This window comes from Prunus mume, linkage group LG5 (assembly GCF_029339155.1).
Source record: "Prunus mume cultivar Tortuosa linkage group LG5, ASM2933915v1, whole genome shotgun sequence".
NCBI lineage: Eukaryota > Viridiplantae > Streptophyta > Magnoliopsida > Rosales > Rosaceae > Prunus > Prunus mume.
The window spans coordinates 26,710,418-26,732,459 of NC_142702.1; the positions used below are offsets into that span (position 1 = coordinate 26,710,418).

Genomic DNA, 22,042 nt, shown 5'->3' on the forward strand with positions numbered 1-22,042 from the left:
AAGCCGAATGGGCCTGGAGATAAAGTTGCATTAACCAAACGGTCCAATCTAAAGGCAAAGGTGGCAAAATATAAAAGGCACAACAAATAAGCAGGGGTCAAAATAAAAAATTTCCAGAATTATAGCGATAAAATGGAATTTCAGCTTTAAAATGTTCCCGGGAAAGCTTTTTCCAATTCATAAATCCTCAGTAAACCCAGGATGAAGCAAAGGTAAAATCTTACTCAAGCTTTTAATCAGGCTCCGCGTATAAATAGAGAGGTCCTTTTGATCCATTAAGGTTTACGCCGACGCGATTCTCTCACCTCGCCATCATGTACGGAAACGAATGCCCTAGAAGCTAGAAAAGGGTTCTTCTCTTTTCTTCATCTCCTTCACTCTTCTTCTCTAACACAGCACAAGAACGAGACGCTTCGTCAGCTCCATTTCTTCGGCTTTTCTCATCAGGTTCCTCAAGTTTTTCTTTTCTTTTTTCTGGGATTTTTTAGAGGTTTTCTTGTTTCTTTTTCTGATATGAATGGTGGGTTTTTATTTTTTATTTTTAGTTGATGGATTTGGAATTTTCATTTATAGAGTTGAGACTGGGTATCATTTCATCTGAAAACTATGACGTTTAGGGTTCTTAATGCTCATTGTTACTGGATCTTTTTAAGTTTTAGTTTTTAATTTTATGTATATGAATTTTACTCTGCTTAAGAACAGCTATCTGGATATTTGACCCCCAAAAAAAAAAAAAACAGCTCTCTTGATATATATTTTTTTCTTAATTATAGCGTTCTTCTTTTTCTTTTTGGTATCAATTGTTTTTTCTCATTTGGTGTAACTATTTGAATGTGCAAGACATGGATAACATACAAGATATCGCACAAGGGATGCAGGAATTTAAAATTGAAGCGATCTCATGCACTTTTCCTCAGGAAATCATACAAGAGATCCTACTTAGGCTACCCGTCAAATCTGTTATCAAATGCACCTCAGTGTGCAAGACATGGAGGTCCATGATCATAAACCAAAGCTTTTTTCGCACCCACCTCAACCCAACAGTCCATGTTAATAACCTGAACGCCAGTCACCTCTTCCTAATCCACAGGGTTGCTGGTAGGAGGAGCGTCACTATGTTCCACAAAGCCTTGACGATGTACTGGAGGAGGTTTATTCTCTGCATTATGATAACAAGGCTTTTGCAACTCCAGTAGAATTTCCAATTGCTCCAAAGCAAGAACTGTACAATCCACATCTTCGTGTGGTCGGCACTTGTAGGGCTAATCTGCCTTGCGGATATATCTTCCGTTATGGTTACTATCTTTATATGGAACCCAGCCATTAGAAAGTTAGTGACCCTTCCCTATCCTGGTGTTATTTGACACATGGTGGATACATGCTTCTATTGGGTTTGGTTTTGATGCTATACCAATGACTATAAGGTTGTGATGACCCTACTTGGTATGTCTGATGATAGAACAACTGTAGCTGAGGTTTATTCAATAGCCACTGGCTCATGGACCAGTCTGGATTTTGTTTATCCTTCATGTACACGCGGAGCGAATCCCAGGCTTTTGTTAATGGGACTCTTCACTGGCCTGTACTCCGCCGGACAGATTATGGCAATGAATATTTTATATTGACATTTGACGTGAGCAGTAAGTTATTTTGTGAGATGCCAGTGCCAAGGAGTTTAATAGGGATTTCAAACTGAATTACAATTATCTGTTTCAGGAGATGGAAAATCCATTTCTCTGTTCTTAATGGATAACAAAGGGAAGACCGTTTTCTTGATATATGGGTGATAAAAGAATATGGCATAAAGGAGTCGTGGAAAATTGATTACCTTGGAAAGGGCCGGAAAGACTTCCACCCAGGCATTATGTTTTAGGAAGAGCATGCTAGGGAAGAATATTCCTTTTTTTGATAATTACCACATAAAATCAAAGCATGAGTTAGTATCACTAGACCTTTGAACAAAACCGTTAAAAATCTTGGTGTTCCCGGAGAAGGATATCAATATTGCTCCGTTCATTCTTTCAAAGAGGTCCTTGTATTACTCGACCAGACAGATGCAGTTTCCTACTAAGAGAAGGAACAGACAGGTGATGTGATTATAATGCTGAGAGGCAGAGCATTTTTTCAAGAACAATTTTTAATTCTTAGCGTCAGATTTTTATATTCACTTAAGATGATTTTAAATTGATGTGGGTTCTTTTTAGTTCATTAACTTATCTTTCGTCTAACTGTTTGGAAAACAAGAAGTGAAACCAATTGATAAATATGTTTAGACTGTGGAACGTTGCTCCACGTAGTGAGTTTTATGCTTCATATTACAGTCTTAGCTGCTGTATATATATAGAATTGTTCAAAGTTTGTGCAGTGAATTTCTTTTCTGCTTTTCATGACAGGGTACTTAATTTTCTAATTAGTCTTATTTATGTAAAGCTGAAGAGGAAGTTATATTTGCTAACAGTGGTTTTTATTCGATTTCTTTTGTGACAGATCTCGTAGGGCTGCAACGTTTTTTCAAGTAAATGTTATTTTGTTGAATGGAACTTTATCCCAAGTGCTGATTATTTTCTCGACTAGTTTTTAGCAATTATAAACTTAGTTTTTGACTTGGAAGTTGCACCTGTTACAACTTGAATTGGTTATGCAGTTCCTGCAGATTTTGCTGGTGATTTGCATTTGAAACGTCATTGCGTCCATATTCTCAATTCACTGAGGCCAAAAATAAACCAAGCATGATGGGAACTGCAGAGAAAACTTCCTAAATTCATGTAACTGTGTTACTTGTGCTGCAAGTTTAGCACGAGTAAAGATATGTCTGCGTCCAATTTTAAAGGATGAACTGGTTCAACAAAAAGTGAAAAGCATACGCGGAAGCTATTTTAGTAGAGTCGTGAATCCGATGCCCCCTTTTTCTTTCCTTTTTTTATCGGAAGATTTTTGTTACTTTTTAACTATTTTTCAAGGGTTCTGCTTGCCGTTTCTCTATTTTCCTTACTCTTAGATTGTGGATCTCGATTTTTTTTAGTTATAATCTTTAGTTATTTAGTGCTCCTTTTTGGCCCTGCAGCTGGTTTTGAAGGTTTGGCTGCAGTAAGAAAGGTAAAAAGCTTTTGGGGCTAGAGTCCTTATATGCCCTTGCCCTTCAAGTCCTAAAAGACAGAAAATTACTAGAAGCGCCACAATGAGTACTTGGACTGCAAGTGCTGGCACCAGTTCATTATGGTCACAAAGACTATAGTGCACCTTTTTTGGTTTTTGTTTGAGACCATATGCTAACGTCTATTGGAAAGTACGTAGAAACAAACAGGCTCATATATTTCGCTAAGGTTTTGCTTTAATAGAAGGATAAAGTTCATATGCTGCATTTTTAACTAGCTCGACTAAACAAGAACCAAGGTTCTAACCACACAATCAAAAATCTCTAAACAAGAACCATCAGCACAACAGACCACGCAAGCACCTTCAAACTGGTAACCAATAAAGAAAGGCAATAGATTCATCATCACGCAGCAATTGCATCAACGGCTCCATCCCCATGAAGCAGTGCCTGATCGAAGTGCCAAACCCCTGGAATGGACAGGAAACAAGACAGTTTTAAGAAACAGAAAAATCAGAGCAGATAAAGTAAGGCCATATTAAAATATACAAAGATAACAATATAGGATAAAGCAGAGATGACAATGATATTGGATCATTGGTTCCTACCATGTCCTTTGCCGACTCTCCTTAGTTGAGCAACATATTCAGATATTTTCTTGATGGCTTCCACCTGGAGAGGTAAAAGTAGAACATCAAAACCATGCCGTATAGAAACCTTTCCAACTCAGGATAAACAAAGAAGGACATCAAGAATCACCTGCTCAGTCAAAAACTCGCTTTCAACGAAATCTGTTAACTGCACATCTTTGTTCTTCTCAGCAACCTGTTAGTCGCATAGTCAAACATAAAAGCATGTGTTAGAAGCTAGAGCATAGCACAAAAACATTTGAATCTTCAAACATAGTGGCGCATGTAAATTGATACCACAAAGCAAACGACGTTACTACTGAAATGACATCAAATTTACCAAATATAATCAGGTAAAGAACATCATCATAAAGTTAAGAAGATGGTGTCAAATAAGAATAAACGCCTTACATGGTGTAAGTTGAGCAGCTTTTCATTTGTCAGTTTCTCCAGAGACAATGCAAGCTCCATTGCTAAATCAAAAGAACAGGACAGAGTTTGAGCTCAATAATAAACAGTTAACACAGTATATTACAATCCCTTCAAATAATCCAATGGCTGAACACATCTGCATAAACCAAGTCTTAGGGCCATGCCATTCTTTTTTTTTTATTCCCTTAACTATCATCCAGCACACACTTAATGAAACACTTCACGTCCAATTTTATTGTTAAGCAGGCAACCAATGTCTTCAAAACTCAAGTATACTGTGCTATGACACAACTAAACACTATTTGATGCGAGCACATCACTGAGAAAAAAATTCATGCAAATCCCAATTGAATGATCATTTGGAAAAGGAACACCTTGAGCATAGAATAATAAAGAATGGTGTCTGGGGGCCAAAATTTCATTACAAGGGTACAGTTTTCATCACAAATACACAAGGGCGAATAAAACTAACCATATAAAGCATCTCCCTTCTCTGCATGATCAAACTCAGAAACAGGCATCAAAATAGACTGCAATTTCACTTTCCACCGCGTTTATTCTAAGAATCACCACAAAGAAAAAAAGAGATAAGCAATTCAATTTGACAAAAGAGAAACTGAATTTAAAGCCTATTGCAGTAAGCAATACATGGAAGATTATATATTAAGCAAGGAATAAACCAAACACCTGGTATTCCATAAACTTCTCAGCATGGTCCCTCTCTTCCTCACTCGATTCCTTGAAAAACCTGTATAGAACAAAACCATGAACAACGAAATTTATGTATAAGATTTGTCAAAATTGTATTGAAGAAGTCCAAGAAATTACTTGGCAAGACCCTTGAGCGCTACATTGTCTCTGTCGAAATAGGCAAACATGGCATGGTAAACGTAGGAGACGTTGTATTCCACACTGATATTCCATCAAAGAAACAAATAAATCGTTAGAAAACAGAGCATAAACAAATATAATCAAATTTCAATCAGAAATTAGAAAAGAGGCTCAATTACATTACTTTTAAATGAGACACTGAAATCCAAACTACTACTCAAAACGCAAAGATTTGCAACCACATCGTTACACAAATCCACACACTCAGAGAGAAAAATCCACATTAAACAATTAAAGGCACAATTTTCACATGAAAGATGAAAATGCTTTGACACACACAATCGGATAATGCTTCAAGATTGAATTTTTAAGACTTCAATTCAATCATAGTCTTAAAGAACTATTAAAAAAACATTTCTTTCGTAAAAATATAATATTTGAAGGAAAAAGAGACAAAACCCACTTGATCTGTTCGTTAATGGCTGCCTCACTTTCATCGGTAAACTTCTGGCGAGCAAGAGAGACTTGTGGAAGAGTAGGTACGAGTTCTAGCTCCTTCTTCACCTCTTCAAATGGCTCGAAAACCACACCGGTAAGTGGCCGATTATTCGCATTCTTGGACGCACAGACCACAACCCCACCTTCATTTCTCGTCGGAGGGAACCGAAGAATCAAATTCAGAGATGTGAACGAGTTCAGAGGAGAGAACGAATACGAAAGCTTGGACGAAGATGAAGATGGAGCAGAGGAAAACAGAGGACCCAAGTTCTCCCCGCGAGTGATCAAGTGGGAGGAGGCTGGAGAACCTTTGAGAAGCATGGTTGCAGAGAGGAAAACACACGGATTGTGTGAAAGAAATAGGAAATTAGTGTGGATGAGAGAGAATCGGGGGTTGAAGTACAGCTGAAAGCAGAGGAAAATGAGGGTTTGAGAGAGGAGTGTGTGGTGTGGAGGTGAGGATTGAGAAGTGGAGAGAATGGGGTCACTATATCAGTGGCTATGGGCTGTTTGGACCGTTGGATTAGAAAAACGTGGACGGCTTGGATTGAGTTGTTGGAATGGGCGCGTGGCAGGCTCGTGCCATCCAAAGGAAATATCTGGAATGTTGGGGCGTGCATTGAATTCTCTTGGAAATTTTTTTATGGTTTCTTTTCGGTTTGCTTTTTTGTGGCCAATAGGAGAGAGAAAGTGAGAGAAAGTGAGAGAATCTTGTTATTTCCCTTTCGGATTTTCATTAAATTGGGGAATAAAATTCTCAATAGGACTCTCAATTATGGTACGGGATAACTACAAAAGCAGGTAGAGCCATGAAGGTTATAAATCACCTATTTTGCATGTAGATTTAGCCGGCAATGCCATGTGTAAAACTCTACATTATTGTGCTACGAATGTTCTCCATGTAAAGCTATAGGAAGGACAATGACACATGGTCCTCTCATTGGCAAAAAGGGTTAGCTTGCTTGCTCAATAACGGCTATCGAGACCGGTCTCATACTCGAGAAAGGGATTTGTTTTCTCTAATATCTATTCAATTTAATGAGTCAAATTTTTCATTTATTAGGAACACCATACGTTCAATTAACATTAAAGGCTCATTTGGGAGTGTTTCTGAAACAGATAAAAGTACTTTTTGATAATCAAAAACGCTTTTAATAACGTTTGACAAAAAAATTTAAAAACGCTTTTGAACCATATAAGTGCTTTTTGAATAAGCATATGCCAAATGCTTCTTTAGAAAGCACTCCCAAATAAGCCATTTGTTATTCGAACTACCAAATGAGATCGAAATGGAGAAATATGATCAACATGCCAATTTTTGGATATGACTCGTGACAAAGCATGTTTTGTCGTTGAAAGGTTTTGTGTCACACTCTCTTTGTATATAATATCCTTTAGAGCAAGTTGGGCTGTCTTTGTCAATATGAAACGGCTATTAAACTAAAGTTAAATAGACTATATAATTACGACACCCCTCTCTCCAGTAGCTTTCAAGAGGTTAAGTGGTACTTTTTTTTTTCCTCTTAAGTTAAACTAGTCTCTCAGACGCGCTTTGCAGAGCCTTTTCTGTTAAAAAAAATTAAATTTATTTTAGAATTAAAAAAGATAGTGAATAGTTGTGTACCATAAAAATAGGATTCATTATCTTATTTTTCTTTTAGTTTTAATTTTGTTAATATGAAAAAATATAATTTACCATATTATCCTTATTTAATTAATAATTTTAATTCTTAATATTTGGATTAACTAAGAATACTTTCTAGTGTTTTAAATGTTTCATCATTCTCTACTTTTTGCTTTATATATAGATTATAAATTAGAATACTGGAATGCAAGCATATGATTCATTTAACCGCGAAGGGCACCTATGATTTTATCCTTTAATTGACTAAAGATATATAAATAATATATATATATATAGGCTGGATGTACTCTTTTAACATTGGGGTTCCGTCCATGTCATTAGGCTGCCCCACTGTCTTGAGTTGAAGACAGCTAATCTTAAATTGGGCCTTGTCTTAGGGCCCAAAACACCCTTATATCCAAGGGCAGCCATCAATCTCAATTTCAATACAACATAAAAACTTGGGCTTGTTTGAAACTAACCGTACTGTATGGGCCTGAAATATATATATATATATTTAAACTTGGACCTACCAGAAGAGCATTCCAATTTACCTCCAGTGATGGCCTGTTTTTTGCAGTTGTAGCCCAAATTCAGTTGCTAGGATCTCCTTTGCCGGAGATGCTCCTATGATGAGGGGAATTTGGGTGAGGGGGTTGAATGAGGGTTCAATCTAACCCCTTGAAAATCTTGGAACTTTTTGTGTTGGTTACAGAAAATATTGAAACTTAAATAATGGATGTTATGATAGTTAGCTTATATGCGATGCGACCTTTAATAATTGATGTTGAGACTGTTAGCTTAGATGTTATGTACGGCCCAATCTCAAAAAACAAAATGGAGTATATGTGAACAAAAAAGAAGTGAGAAAATCAGCACCATAAATATATTGTATAAAGTTTCATTTGACGTATGTAAGAAAATATATAAACCGAACCAATTCAACCAGTGATTTTACATTGAATCCGGGGTGCTGTTTGAGACCTAAACCAAACCAAACCCATCCATTTCGTTAATAATGGATGTTGAGTGCTGCCATCAAAGTACGTAAAAAAATAAATGGAATAGAAAGGCCAACAACCAGCAGAGACCAAGAGATGAGCTTATTACCTTATGATATTGTGAGATTACCAACGTTGGGAAGAAAAAAGAAAACCCCCATTTGTTGGTTTGCAGAAATGAGAATCAAATTTGCAGCAACAGTATCATGAATTGATAGAAAAACCATGCATGACCGCGATGCTCATTTAATGCTGGCGTTGGAGGTCTCATGTTTTTCCTTGTATGGTGGTGAAGATGTCTTGTTTCTTCCTTATAATTTATTTGCATTAGTTTTTAGAGATTCTCACACAAACCAACCAAGCACCAAGCTTTTCTTTCTTAATTACCCCTTTACTAGATAGATAGAGAGAGCAGCTTGGGTATCTTAAACCTGCTTTATTAAAGGTTAAAATGTAATTAGTAGTAGTACATGTACCACTCTACTTGTAAATTATTTTCTTTGGTAATTTAATAATCATATTTACTATGGAAAATAACCTAATAGAACCTTCTACATGTACAGTGAAAATGATGAAATTAATCTCAAAGTAAATATTATATATGCAACTGAAGGAAGGAGAAGGAGGGGGTGTTTTGTTTTGGAAACATGAAAAGAAACATGGAATTGTGTGATGGGTTATTAATGCAACGCGAGAGACTTTGGGGTTCTTCAAATCGTATAATAAATAAATAAATAAATTTCAGTACTAATCACCCTCGAATGGGGTTTCATTTAAATAATCTATGCAAGTTATAACCTATGTCAGGGCCTCATTAATTTCTTGATAAGGCTTGGTTTTATTATATAAATTTCCATCCATTATAGTAAACCTATATGGTTTTCTTTAGCAGAAAGAAAAGAAAATTAGGTGATTGAAATTTGTGCTTGATATTGTTAGATCATGTCTAATATCAATTAGCAGTTATAATATTTCTGATAGTGATGACTAATCACGGGTTTATTCAACATTGCTTAATTTTCACAAATTATTATTTGTATATACATGCAAAGCTCACGAGATTAGTCTCCTTCCAAGTGCTGAAAAGTATCACATCCTTATCAGTCTGTCTTCTTTGCTTGTGGTGCTCAATGAAGCATGCATACTATACAAGCACACTCAGACTCAAATACTCTCTCTCTCTCTCTCTCTCTCTCTCTCTCTCTCTGGGTCTTAAAGGTAGGTCCTCTTCCGCTTTAACGATCATTCTAAATCCTTCTGCAAGGAGCAAGTTGGCCAAAAAATGAAAATGAAAATGAAAATAATAAAATAACTCACATATGCAACTTGATCAAAAATCAAAACAACAAACACAGAGTTAGGGTAGGGTAGGCCCCATAATGCACTAGCGAGAGACCCCGTCTTCGGGGTATATATAGCAGTAGCTCTAGGTACTTTAAAAAAACAAAGTTGTAGTCATACAGAATATTAATATTGGACCGTTTGTTGATCTAACCAATGATTTGGGTCATATTCAGACAGAGAGAGAGAGAGAGAGAGAGAGAGCATTAATATTTGTTGTGTGCATTCACGTGAATGTTTGTGGGTCTAAGTTGTAACAAACATTCACAATTAGCCTCTTTTCTAGCTTAAGGAAAAAAAAAAAAAAGACCATTTTCATAACAAAATATATATTTTTATACAAGTTATTAAGAAAGGGTAAGAATTATTAATCTTCAAAACCTAGTAGTTAGCCATCCTAATCTCCTAATAAGCTCAAAAGGAGATGTTCAAATACAAGCAAACAATGCAAACAGATCCACTGCAGAAGAAAACAAATGCGGAAAAAAAGAGTCAAAGAAGAACGTGGAAGCCATGTACAACTCTTTGAGATGGCGAACCTACAAAATTAGGCGGCTGCTAACTATAACCGTTGGTTTTCCAGAGTCGGTAAGCCCAAATTTAGGTGGGGCCCTGCAAATATACATGAAGAAATTAACTCATTCATTTTTTAATATTTTAATATTATTTTATTATCATTTTTTCGAGCAAGGCACTTACAAGAAAGCATGAAACGAATTGTAAACTCGAATATATTAACGTTGAAGCGTCGAAAATTAACCAAAAAAGTATATACTGGCTAGGGATAACGTTGTGGCACGGTTAGGACTAAAAAATCCAACACCAGAACTCAATGATACCCACGTACTCTCTCATCTGAGACATTAACTATTTATATTAAGTCACTTATTTTAATATCAATTAATTGCTTAATTAATTTTTATTTTTCTTCTAAGACAGTGTTGTTTGATCTATGTGCACACTTAAAGGCCCACACGTTCTCTTCTATTATAAATACATACACAACCTTTTCATTTTTCTCCAAGTTGTAGTTTTCAGTCAGTCACACAGTCCTTCTTCTCCAAATTAAGCTTTTCAAAATCAACATGGTTGGAACTTCACCCTGTGCTTCCTGCAAGTTGCTGAGACGCAGATGCGCCAAGGATTGCATTTTTGCTCCTTACTTTCCAGCTGATGACCCCCACAAGTTTGCCATTGTTCACAAGGTCTTTGGTGCTAGCAATGTTAGCAAAATGTTGCAGGTCCTTATTTCTATATTCTCCAATTCTCTTCTATGTTCTTTTTTTTTCTCTGTAGATGAATGAGGAGAGATTCGAACTTAAAACCACTTTTACTATGGAAAAGAGACATACTACTATACTAAGAGCTAGTTGGTGTCGCATAGTGAACTCATCATTAAGTGTACCCTTTAATTATTTTTGTGGTTTTCTTGGTCTGATGTTTTAATGGTATATATGTATGCAGGAGCTTCCAGTTCATCAGAGAGCAGATGCAGTGAGCAGTTTAGTGTATGAAGCCAATGCAAGAATGAGAGACCCAGTTTATGGGTGTGTTGGGGCCATATCTTACCTGCAAAACCAGGTCTCTGAGCTACAAATGCAACTTGCTGTGGCTCAAGCAGAGATTCTCTGCATTCAGATGCAGCATGAGCCTACGGTTCCTACCCCACAGCAGATATTAGACACAGATGAGAAATCATATTTTCTACCCAACAATTTCCCTCAGTATCTAAATTTTCCCTCCTCTTCCAGCAATGTAATCCATGACTCTCTCAAGAGGGAGAGCATTTTTGGACATGACATGGTTTCTTAATGAAATTTCTCTCATGTATTAGACTTTTAATTAACTAATTAATCATAGCCCAGTGGTTTTCTCATTTTGATCATGTTTTTTGTTAACGAGACTCAGAGGGGTGACTTAAAAAACAAGGGTAAGATGTTGGGGTCAACTCTAGCATGTGATGAAGTGATAAATTCTGATCAGTAACTTATTAAACAAACAAATATGCTTCTATGGATATATTAACGCATAGATGCAAAAGTGTCGGTGCTCATTTTAACCAATCCGGGACATAAATTCTTGTGACTTGGATTAAAATCACATTAATCTACAAGCTTTCACACTCCGTCATTGCAGCTGAAATTAACACATTTGATTTTTTTTTTAATGTCACACTTAAATAATTACATGATGGTCTACCCACCTCCGATTCGACCTATTACCATCTCTAATGTAATGGTTCTTGAGTTACCTAATAAGCCAAAGTTGAGAATTTCATGGACCTCGATCCTGTTGCAGGAAAGACAAATCCAACATATACTGCTCTTGTTTTCGAAACCCACCAATTCAAAAAGTTTATTTCTTCTACATATAAGACACAGAATATAAGGAATTTCTACTATTTAATTCATACTTTGAGTCTCATGTTTTTTCACATGGCCAAAGATGCCATTAAGTTTTCTAAGCCATAGGCATAGCATCACTTCAGGTAAGTCCTTTTGGAAGTGAGAAACTGCCGCTAACCTTCAAAATTTTCACGAGTGTCTTATATTAGGCCTGCACCTCCTCCTGCTTTGCTTCCAATTCTGACTTAGCTACTAATTAAACTATTAATCTCAAGCCTAATCTTCAAAATTAGAAAAATGCCAAAAACTTGGCTTGCCGCCACCTATTGCAGATAACAACTTGTTCTTCTAGCTTGTTCACGTGGGGTGTGGTGCAAGGAAGTGGTCAGTCAGTCCATGGGAAATATGCAGAAGTAGAAATCAATACCTTCAATATAATATGTTTTTCTAAATCCATCTGTCGATACATTATATGTCAAATCAAAGAAATAATTCAAAAGGGTAAAGGAAAAACAAAAGGCAACAACTGAAGATTCCTCCTCAGCTTTGTTTAATGTGGAAGCATTAATTTCCCCAAGTCAAACGAAAGAGCTTTTTCTTTCTTTCTTTTCTTCTATCCCCATCAAATCCTCCTTTTTTTGCAGCTCTTTCTTGCTTGTATGCTTTTGTCCAATGGTACCTACCAGCACCACCATAGATTAACTGCTACTAGAAACTTAATTATGGGTGTATATAAATATTTGTGTATAATTTTGGGTATTATTTGGTTGCCCAGAATGTTGTTTAAGTGGCCATTTCCATGCTTTTCCCATGGTTAATTTTTGTATATTTAATTGCCTGTGCTGTATATCTTTTTCTGATATGATGGAAGGTGTCTGATTCTTAGTGTTTGGCCTTTTGTTTTTGTTGATTCAAGGGATTAATCTTTTACTGGTTGTTAATAAATTGATTAGTTTTCCTCTTCAAGATGGACACACAACAAGACAAACAGTGGTAGATTAGTTGTTTCTGTTCTGTAACAACATATTAATTTAACCCAAGTAGATCAACATAAAACCAAAAGTGCTAAGAATTATTAAATTATTTTAATCAGTCTGCATGCACCTAATGACAGTAGTTTCAAGTGCATGTATCATTTAGAAAGTGATGATATGTTGGACATTCATGATTATCTAATTTATACATCTTGCAAGTTTTAATCTTCCTTATTGACATAACTGTCACATCAATTAAGTCTTACATGAAACACAATCAAATGCCAGAAGAGGGCGCAAGTTGTTCACATGTTCATGCATGATGTAGTAGTTCCTAGATGTTGCTTGTATATATTTTGTCAAACAACTTGCACACAAGTTTCAGCAAGAAGAATAGAACTTTTTGGGGCCAACTGGGTCTTCTAGCACATGAAACATCTGGTGGGATTTTAGAGCCAAAAGTTTTAGCAGAGTCAAAATGAGGTTAAAAACAAATAACCACACAGCAGATTGATTAAAATTATATAAATATATATATATATATCTCTTCATGGAGACAAGAATAGATAGTGGGAGTCTTTATAATTTCTCTTTTGAGGGCTCGAGGTTAATTGATTGGATTTCAAAATAACCTTTCTCCTTTCTTTTTTCTCTCTTGTCTAAGTTATTCCATTTGATACTCTTTAAGACACTTTACTTGGATGCCAAATATGCCAAAGTGATTAAATGTTAATCACTTGTTGATTTACATGATTCTATATTAATCAAATATTCCTAATAGCATTTGTAAACACATCAATGTGGCTGGTTAATTGGTCATTTTCCTCTGCATAATCAAAGAAATCTCAATCATTATAAAGGCGTTAGATTTTTTTCCATAAAAGCAGAACAGCAACTGTTCATTTAAAGTCATGCATCTTTGTTTATGGATGCTCTGAAGTTCCTTTATAGCTACTATGCATATAAAAAAAACTTCAGAATTCAGAATGCACAACCATTTTAACATGTTCCTGACCACCCCACTCAAACTTCTCTTTGAAAAGTTTATATATTTTATTTAAGTCAAGTATTTTTATATATTATTCATAGAGACTGAGATTTTCATGATGGAGAACAATACACTGTTTGACCAAAATTTGGCTCAGTTTGCTTTGACAAATTGACAAAGCAGGTAACCATATAGCTAGCTGGTTGGGTGGTTGACTTTTTAATTAGGTAAGATTTGTCAGTGGGTGAAACTAGGTCTATGAATGATATAAGGAAGCTTAACAAAGTATGTGATTAGGGCTCGCATGTCAGCAACAGAACTGAACTGCTAATTCCTTGTGTCCATGTGAAAATGAGTTTACTTGTGTTTGCAAAATGATCTAATGATTGAGTATTAGTGCAAACCTAATTATGTTCCATCAACTTACTGTCTGGTTTTAAGGGACATTGGGAAAAAGTAAACTTGATGCTAGAAGTGCCTCAAGGTCTGAAACTTAAAAAGCTTCCCTAGTGTTTTCTTTAAATGTGATGTAAAAAGTTGTGCAGTTTGAGCCTGTATGTGGAGAACAAATGAAAGACGCCGTAACACAAATTAACATTTGCGCACAACCGCAATCGAACCCATGCACTTAACGACGATGGACACGGACCTCATCACCACGCTATAGCTAGAGTGTTGTCGCTTTCTTTTTATTTATTTACACTTATACTTGCTTTATATTATTCTTACTATCCAAAACCTCACCTATAACACGCTACTCTCATTCCATATTTTCTCATAATTTTCACAATTATTTTGTGAATTGAGAGAGACGAAAATGGAAATCTAAGTTGAGGGACCATTGGTCCTAAAAAGCCTTATTTTGTTTATATTAAAATACTTAATGTCTTATTATTTTCTCACAAAAATTTCAAAATTTCTCTTGTTCATCCATTAAAAAAAAAAACTAAACTTAATTGTAAATGAAATTGGGTGTCTATCAAAAACTAACAATTAGTTAGCAAATTCTGTAAGTAACAAAGTTTGTCAGCGGACATTATATGTAATCTCAATCACACAAGCTCACCGTGTGGTTTTATAAATTTATTTTGTTAAATTAGTAGATAATTGATTAAATAAACATGACTCGAAGTTTTATTCAAAAATTTTATATTTTAAAACTATTTTCATTATTTTTATTCAATTTCTATCGATATCGATATTTCTGTTAAAATTTCCGTGTTTTGGGACTCTTGATATTTCCGAAATCACCAATATTTAATACCTTAGTCAAAACAGAGGGAGAAAAAATATCTCCACTATGATTTTTATTGTTTCTGATTTAATTCTAATCTGATAGGGGCTTTACTGTATTCTTAAAAATAAGATCAGCCTTTACAGTCAGCTTTCCTTGTTGGGGATTCGACAGGGCAATTGTTGCACTATACGGGCTGCAATGAAAACAACCTAACTCAGCCTTTGAAGCAGTGTAGATAAAACACCTAGCATGCTAGTGCATCTCAAATGACACTTGTCATTGTGCATCTCAAATGATTAGGTTACTAGTTGTTAATAAATTGATCTTTTAAAGAATGAACAAAGAATGATTAGTTTTTCCCCTTCAACATGAACACACAACAAGAAAATTAGTGGTAGATTACTTGTTTATGTTATGTAACAACATATTAATTTAACCGAAGAAAATCAACATATAATTAAAAGTGCTAAGTATAATTAGATTATTTTAATCAACCACCTAATGACAGTAGTTTCAAATGTCATTCAAAAGTGATGATATGTTGGACATTCACAATTATCTAATTTATATATCTTGCAATTTTAATTTTCCTTAGTGACATAATTGTCACATTAGTTAAGTTTTACATGAAACATAATCAAATGAATTAAGGATCCAATTAATCAAATGCAAGAGGGAGCAAGTAGTTCACATGTTCTTGCATGATTTAGTAGTTCCTATATGTTCTTTATATATAATTTGTCAAACAACTTGCACACAAGTTTCAGCAAGAAGAATAGAACTTTGGGGGGCCAACTTGGTCTTCTAGAACATGAAACATCTAGTGGGATTTTAGAGCTAAAAGTTTTAGCATAAATGAAAATGATGGTCAAAAACAAATAACCAAACAAGAAATTGATTAAAATTATATATATATATATATATTTGACAAGACAAAGGTGTCTCCCCCCTACTGCCTCTTCATGGAGACAAGAATAGATGGTGGAGCCTTTATAATTTCTCTTTTGAGGGCTCCAGGTTAATAATACTTCCAAAACAGAGGTTATTGGTTGGATTTCAAAATATCATCTTTCTCCTTTCTCCTTTCTCTCTTGTCTAAGTCATTCCATTTGATACTCTTTAAGACACTTTGCTTGGATGCCAAATATGCCAAAGTAATTGAATGATTAAGTGTTAATCACATGTTGATTTAAAGGATTCTATAGTAATCTATATTCCAGCTGCATTTGGAACCACAGATAATTCCCTCCTAATAGCATTTGCAAACACATCACTGTGGCTGGTTAATTGGTCATTTCTTCTTTTGTGTTATATAGGTGTTGCTTTGGCAATTTATCCATAGAAGCAGAACAGCAACTGTTCACTTACATAAACTATTAAACACCTATTAAAGGGTGTGCAAAGTCAAGCGTCTTTGTTTATGGATGCTATGAAGTTCCTGTGTATATATATAAAACAAACTTCAGACTTCAGATTGCACAACCATTGTTATATGTTCCTGACCACACTACCCCAACTTCTTATATATTTTATTGCAGTCAGTAATTTAATATATTATTGATAGAGACTGAGATTTTCATAGTGGAGAACAATAAACTGTTTGACAAAAGGTTTGGACAGAAGTGCTTGATATACACTTCACCATGGACAAATTGACAAAGCAAGTAGCTGGGTGATTTTGAGTAAGATATGTCAGTGGGTGGAGCTAGGGTTTAGGATTGATGTTAGGAAGCTTCACAGGGGTAAACAAAGTATGTGATTAGGACTTACGTGTCAGCAACAGAACTGAAATGCCAATTCCTCTGTGTCCATGTGAAAATGAGTTTACTTGTGTTTGCAGAATGATCTAATGATTGAGTATCAGCGCAAACCTAATTATGGTCCATCCACTGTCTGGTTTTAAGGGACATAAGGAAAAAGTAAGCATATCGTATCAGTATGGAAACTGTTTGCTAGATGCAATCATGCAACATAGAAGGACTTTATTAACTACCATATTTGATTTAAGCAAATCGGCAGTGGTGATCAAATGTTGAGGAACACCACTTTTCTTTATGTGAAAATAAATAATTCCTACATTTTCATCATCTTATTATCAAAGTACAACATTATTCACCCTCACAGTCACTACACTTGCAACTTGTTTACCAAGCTTCAGTATCCAATAGAAAAACAGGCGATTCGGTTAGCTTCTGGCTACTCCCGCCGACACCACTCACTTGAATAATAAACTTGATGTTAGAAGTACCAGAAGGGACTTCAAGGTCAGAAACATAAAAAGCTTCCACTCGAGCCACTCCAAGATACTCGTGCACCCCTAGTGTTGCTCCTGGATGGCCACGGGCATCTTCTGCTAGTTTTTCAACATAAATATTATAATTTCGGAATGCATAATCATTCCCATCTTTCAATTTCCACGTGATCTTAAGACTAAGGTTCTTGGATCCCTTAGATCCTGTAGTCCATTTGATATATTGACCTTCTACAAGCCACAAGTCAGAAGGTGGAAAACCAGAATTGTGTCCAAAAGTTTCAATTGAAATATGACCAAGCACTGCATAGTAGTCTGTTGGATTCTGAGAACAAGAATTATCTTGGCCTTCTGATAAGGAATTTTGTCTCCTTTCATCAAATTCAGGCTCTGACTGATAACACACAGCATTTATTTCTGTTAGTCTGTATCCACTCATGCTGATGTTACTCTCCTGTATGACCCATCCAGAGGAAGTTCCTGGCTTTTCAAGTTGACGTGTCATAATCACTTTATTAAATTTGCTTGAGAATTGGTTCAGGTTCTGGGAAACAAGAAGTACTGACTTTATTTCCTTCAGAGCAGAAGAGAAATTAAGACACAGGCCTAGTTGAGAATTATTCTCTGATTTCACCTGCATAAATTGGAATATTCACAGCTTAACTAGATGTAAGTGAAAAACTGCAAACTGGAATTCCTATCAGATTGGATACACTTGTCTGCTTGTGAACTATATGTCAAAACAATCAGACTCTAGGCAGCACACAAAAGTTGAGTCTTACTAAGATTTGGACAGCTTTAGTAACTCTAATGCACAGAAGGGATAACTTACAGAATATGTAAAGTGGAGAGGTAAATCCCCCAAAAGAAGATCTCCTTGAAAGAGCCTTGCAGTGAAAATAGCGTTGTCTTCAAGTTTTCCTTTAAATGTGATGTTTCCTCCTCCACTATAAGATGCTTCCCTGAAACTATACTTTGCCAGCATATGCTTGAATGAGGAAGAATACTCAGGTCTTATATTAACATACACATACAATGTACTCATGACAGAAGTTCGATGACTCAGAATTAGGAGTAACAGTGTTTTTTTTGTGGTGGGGGGTGTCAGAGAGTAACTCAAGTTTTTGCAATGCTTAGGGCCAAAACTTTGAGAGTTGATATAAAAATGAGAAGTGCTCACGCACCAGGTGTTAAATTATCAGTTTGATAGGAAGAAGAAGAACTAAAACTTACTCAATATGGACATGAATGCCATCTGGAGTTGAATTGTCAGTATACTCAAGGAAAGGCTGCGAGATTCAAAACCCAATGTCAATTGCAATAATCAGCATACTCGATAATATTTTAATGAAAAGAATAGAAGAAAGAGAAAGGAATCTAACAGAAACCTAATGATACATGATTATACTGATAAGTACCATGGCAAAATAAAGAATCCACAAGACTATTTGGTACATACCTGAAAACCTTGGGAAGAAATGTTGCACCACGGAGCATCTGATACTTGCTCTCCATCAACAGAAAAATGATATCCATGGCCCTGAACAATGATACAGAAAAATGGCGTTCAGATAACAGGCATATACAAGATATATGAAGTTTATGAACCAGGGTCATGCGTCTAATGTCCACCAATGACCCACTACAGTGTCAAGTTGTCAACATAGTCACAACCTGATCAAAATTTGAATAGAATGGTAGAACTTTAGGATAATTTTGTGCTATTCCCCATGATTTTTCCACAAGGGCCCACCAACTGCAAAAATATATGACTATATCATAAAACAACTGAAATTACTGTAAAAAAGCAATGGTAAATGTAAAATTCATACTGTTAACCTAATGGGAACTAACTGGTGCTGATTATATAAAATTCTTTTCCAACTAACCAGGGTTGGCAATTACTAAATGTTGGCATTCAAGAAGATCAAATAGCTTTAGTAGTACACATATAAAAAACTATAATCATTATTTCAAGGACACTTGATTAAGTTAGGAATATTAGCGCATCAGCATGCCCGCTTCTGTCAGGAAATAATGCGTCACTATACCAGCTTTTTGTCAAAAGATGTGGAAATAACATGTGAGCCTTTGTCCGTAAATAATGCCTATAAACTATTCACTGGTACTGGAAATTCCGAAGCTTAATGATGCCACCAGAAATGGATCCAAAAATAATAATTAAATAAATTTTTTTAAGGAATAGTTTGTATACGAATCAATGGAACTACAAGTTTGTGAAACTTTGCAACAAGGGGCAAGTCAATTACTGATTCTGAGCAATCTGAAAATTTGGTGGTTGATTAGTCTGATAGATCCATCCAGGAGCAAATATGGCAGTTGAAACACCATCCTTTTTCAGCACATCAAGTGCAACACTTGTCTGATACGTAGAGTTATTAGAGGTCAAAATATAACAATCCTCCATTCAACTTATTTAGTATAAAATAAGTGAAAGACAAAAACAAGACTACCAGATAACATGAAAGACAAAAACACTTCTCTGAAATGCAGAGTTATACGAAGTCACATACATTCCATTGTCCACCACCGAAACTGCCCCTTCCAAATACATCTATTCCCATGTAGACATCATACATTCTGTCTCCAGCAACATCGGCTGAAAGCATAGGGTAGTTTTTCTGCAGAGAATAGGTTTTAACTATGTGAAATAATAATGAAAAAGCAAAAACCAACTTCCATAGGGAGAAGTGAAAACCATACCTTCCATGTATAGTTCACAAAGATTCCATCACATATATCAAAGAAAGGTTTATTCTTTTCCATTTCCATGTATAGATTCCATTGCCAGTTGAAGTTAAGTTTACCATCAGTTGTAACACTATCATACCTGCATAATCAACAATAACCAGTCAAACTTAAACTTAAAATGGTACACTATAACAAAAGGGGACAAATAAGAAGTGACTGGAAATATAGTATCTCCAAAAACTTGCCATATCACTAAAGAGCCAGGGACAGCGGAATGCATTGTCTGGGTCAAATGGCTGACAAATACTTTCAAATTAGGGATTTGGCTCGACTTCAACTCAACCTCCATATTGATCTGCCAGTAGCAGTAATTGTGACAACTAAATAACAAGAGTGCAACAGACCGGATTGCCACCAACAATAAAAATGAAAGAAACCAGGAATTCAACAATGCACTATAAGCCAAATGATAATTGGCCGGTTAACAAAACATGCAGTTATGGTGAACTACATACCAGCCATCCATCGAAGCCCAAAGCAACAGCAAGCTCCGTCAAGCACTTAGCATACTTTTGAGCAGACTCTTCTGTAGAGAGCAATTTATTGCAAATAAGCGTGCCTTCATCCCATTCCGTGATGAAAGTTCCCAATACCTTAGATTCCATAATGAAGAAAGTTACAAATAGCAATTCCTTTCAACTCATCCATTTGGGATTATACACGGCTCAAAAGCAAAACATGCCATAACCCACGAGCAAAAACATAAACAAATCGAAATGACTTGTAATCAACATTTCTGAGTTTCCAGGAAACAAGAAAGGACAACAATTTCTGTACTTCCCAACTCAAAGGCTCACCCATATGTCTTAAACTAACAAAAAGTCATGCCATTTGTACCAGGCTCTTCATAATTCCAAGCACAAACAATTATTCACTCCATCACTGAAAACCCAAAAGCCAAAACATATTTACTGAAAATCCCAATGGCCCAAAACTTCATGTACCTTAACACCGTGCCTGTGAGCCGTATTGGTCCAGCATGGAGGTGGAAGAGTAACAAGACTATGCGAAAAGTAGATGAAAACATCCATCAAATACCAATGCCATATCGCATACGCATTCGGGTTAGTCCCTCCTTGGACCCACCTGTCATCTCCATAGCCACCAACCATGTCATGGCACACAATCATTCTCGGCCTATTGGGCAGCGGCAAAGAAGACGACGCAGATTGGAGAGCAACCGAGGCTTTGTTGAAAGGGTAGTGAAAGGACTCGAAGTAGGACCTGGACTCGAGCTCTTCGAGCGTCTTGATTGGGTACGAAATTGGCACGGCGGGCTGGGTCGGGTCGAACGGTGGAGGGCTCGGAGCAGAGAATTGGTTCTCTAGATCGGAGGTTGGTTTGGACATTCTGAAGAAGAGGACGAAAGTCTGGGCTTTTCGGTGAATTAGTCTGAGGAGGTTAAGGAGAGAGACGAGGGTTTTACGGATGATATAGGAGCGAAGACGAGGAAAGCATTGCCAAAGAGAGAGACTTTCAGATGCTCGAGCTGGTTGTGTATTATTGGTGGGAAATATTCAAAAACGACGAAAGACTTCAACGGGAGGAGATGAGACTGTGTATATGGTCAGGAATTTAAGAACTTTTTTTTTCTCTCCTCAAGCTAAATTGACATTACTACCATATTAATAGTTTTATAAATAAACGTTATTTATAAAAAAACCCAAGATTTTAAACGTGTTCTTTGAATAAATGGGTTTTAAGTGTGTAATGATGGGTTTTGGGTGTGTTTATAAAGTGTTTTGGGTGTTGGGTTTTTTTATAATTTCATCCATAGTAGTTCGTTAGATTCGTGTTAAAATAAGATTAAAACACACTCATTCAACAATAACTAACCTTGTTTGATGTTCAAGATTCGTGTTTCTTTTTCTTTTTGGATAGGAATCGGATTCATAAATTTCAGGCCAGAAAAGTCAGCGGCTTTGGAACATAGCACGAAGATGAGGTGATGGGTGCTTTGTTTGGGTATTCTAGAAGCTTATCATACAATTTGTTTGTGCAAGATTTGACAGTTCGCACATGCAC

At 36.0% G+C, this 22,042-nt stretch overlaps 3 protein-coding genes and 1 pseudogene across 8 annotated transcripts; 2 read left to right on the forward strand and 2 right to left on the reverse strand.

Annotated features, from left to right (window-relative positions):
- The first annotated feature begins 117 nt into the window (after nt 1-117).
- LOC103333053 (F-box/kelch-repeat protein At3g23880-like) lies at nt 118-2,168 on the forward strand (annotated as a pseudogene). Its single transcript, XR_016126663.1, has 2 exons — nt 118-447; nt 841-2,168. The product of XR_016126663.1 is annotated as an F-box/kelch-repeat protein At3g23880-like (transcript).
- A 1,123-nt stretch (nt 2,169-3,291) lies between these two features.
- LOC103332828 (ferritin-3, chloroplastic) lies at nt 3,292-5,952 on the reverse strand. Its single transcript, XM_008235586.3, is given in 9 exon segments — nt 3,292-3,564; nt 3,703-3,766; nt 3,854-3,919; nt 4,135-4,196; nt 4,628-4,699; nt 4,702-4,714; nt 4,843-4,903; nt 4,984-5,067; nt 5,450-5,952. Coding segments are annotated over 9 exon segments (843 nt in total). The 5' UTR covers nt 5,806-5,952; the 3' UTR covers nt 3,292-3,499.
- A 4,530-nt stretch (nt 5,953-10,482) lies between these two features.
- LOC103332829 (LOB domain-containing protein 12-like) lies at nt 10,483-11,283 on the forward strand. Its single transcript, XM_008235588.2, has 2 exons — nt 10,483-10,691; nt 10,915-11,283. Exons 1-2 carry the CDS (start codon nt 10,536-10,538, stop codon nt 11,260-11,262), a joined length of 504 nt encoding a protein of 167 aa, XP_008233810.1. The 5' UTR covers nt 10,483-10,535; the 3' UTR covers nt 11,263-11,283.
- Nucleotides 11,284-16,947: 5,664 nt separating this feature from the next.
- Nucleotides 16,948-21,945, reverse strand: ENGASE85A (Glycosyl hydrolase family 85). 5 transcript variants are annotated; one of them, XM_089053157.1, is made up of 12 exons: nt 21,854-21,945; nt 20,962-21,634; nt 20,473-20,610; nt 20,203-20,312; nt 19,970-20,096; nt 19,780-19,887; nt 19,516-19,628; nt 18,920-19,001; nt 18,705-18,785; nt 18,479-18,534; nt 18,078-18,213; nt 16,948-17,879 (listed from the first exon to the last, which is right to left on the reverse strand). In XM_089053157.1, the coding sequence occupies exons 2-12, from the start codon at nt 21,364-21,366 to the stop codon at nt 17,139-17,141; spliced, it is 2,097 nt and encodes a 698-aa protein (XP_088909283.1). In that variant the 5' UTR covers nt 21,367-21,634; nt 21,854-21,945; the 3' UTR covers nt 16,948-17,138. The 5 variants fall into 5 exon arrangements, with proteins under 5 accessions (XP_088909283.1, XP_088909284.1, XP_008233811.2 ...); XM_089053158.1 differs by lacking the exon at nt 21,854-21,945 and having other exon boundaries at nt 18,078-18,207; nt 20,962-21,646; XM_008235589.3 differs by lacking the exon at nt 21,854-21,945 and having other exon boundaries at nt 20,962-21,646.
- Nucleotides 21,946-22,042: the final 97 nt, after the last annotated feature.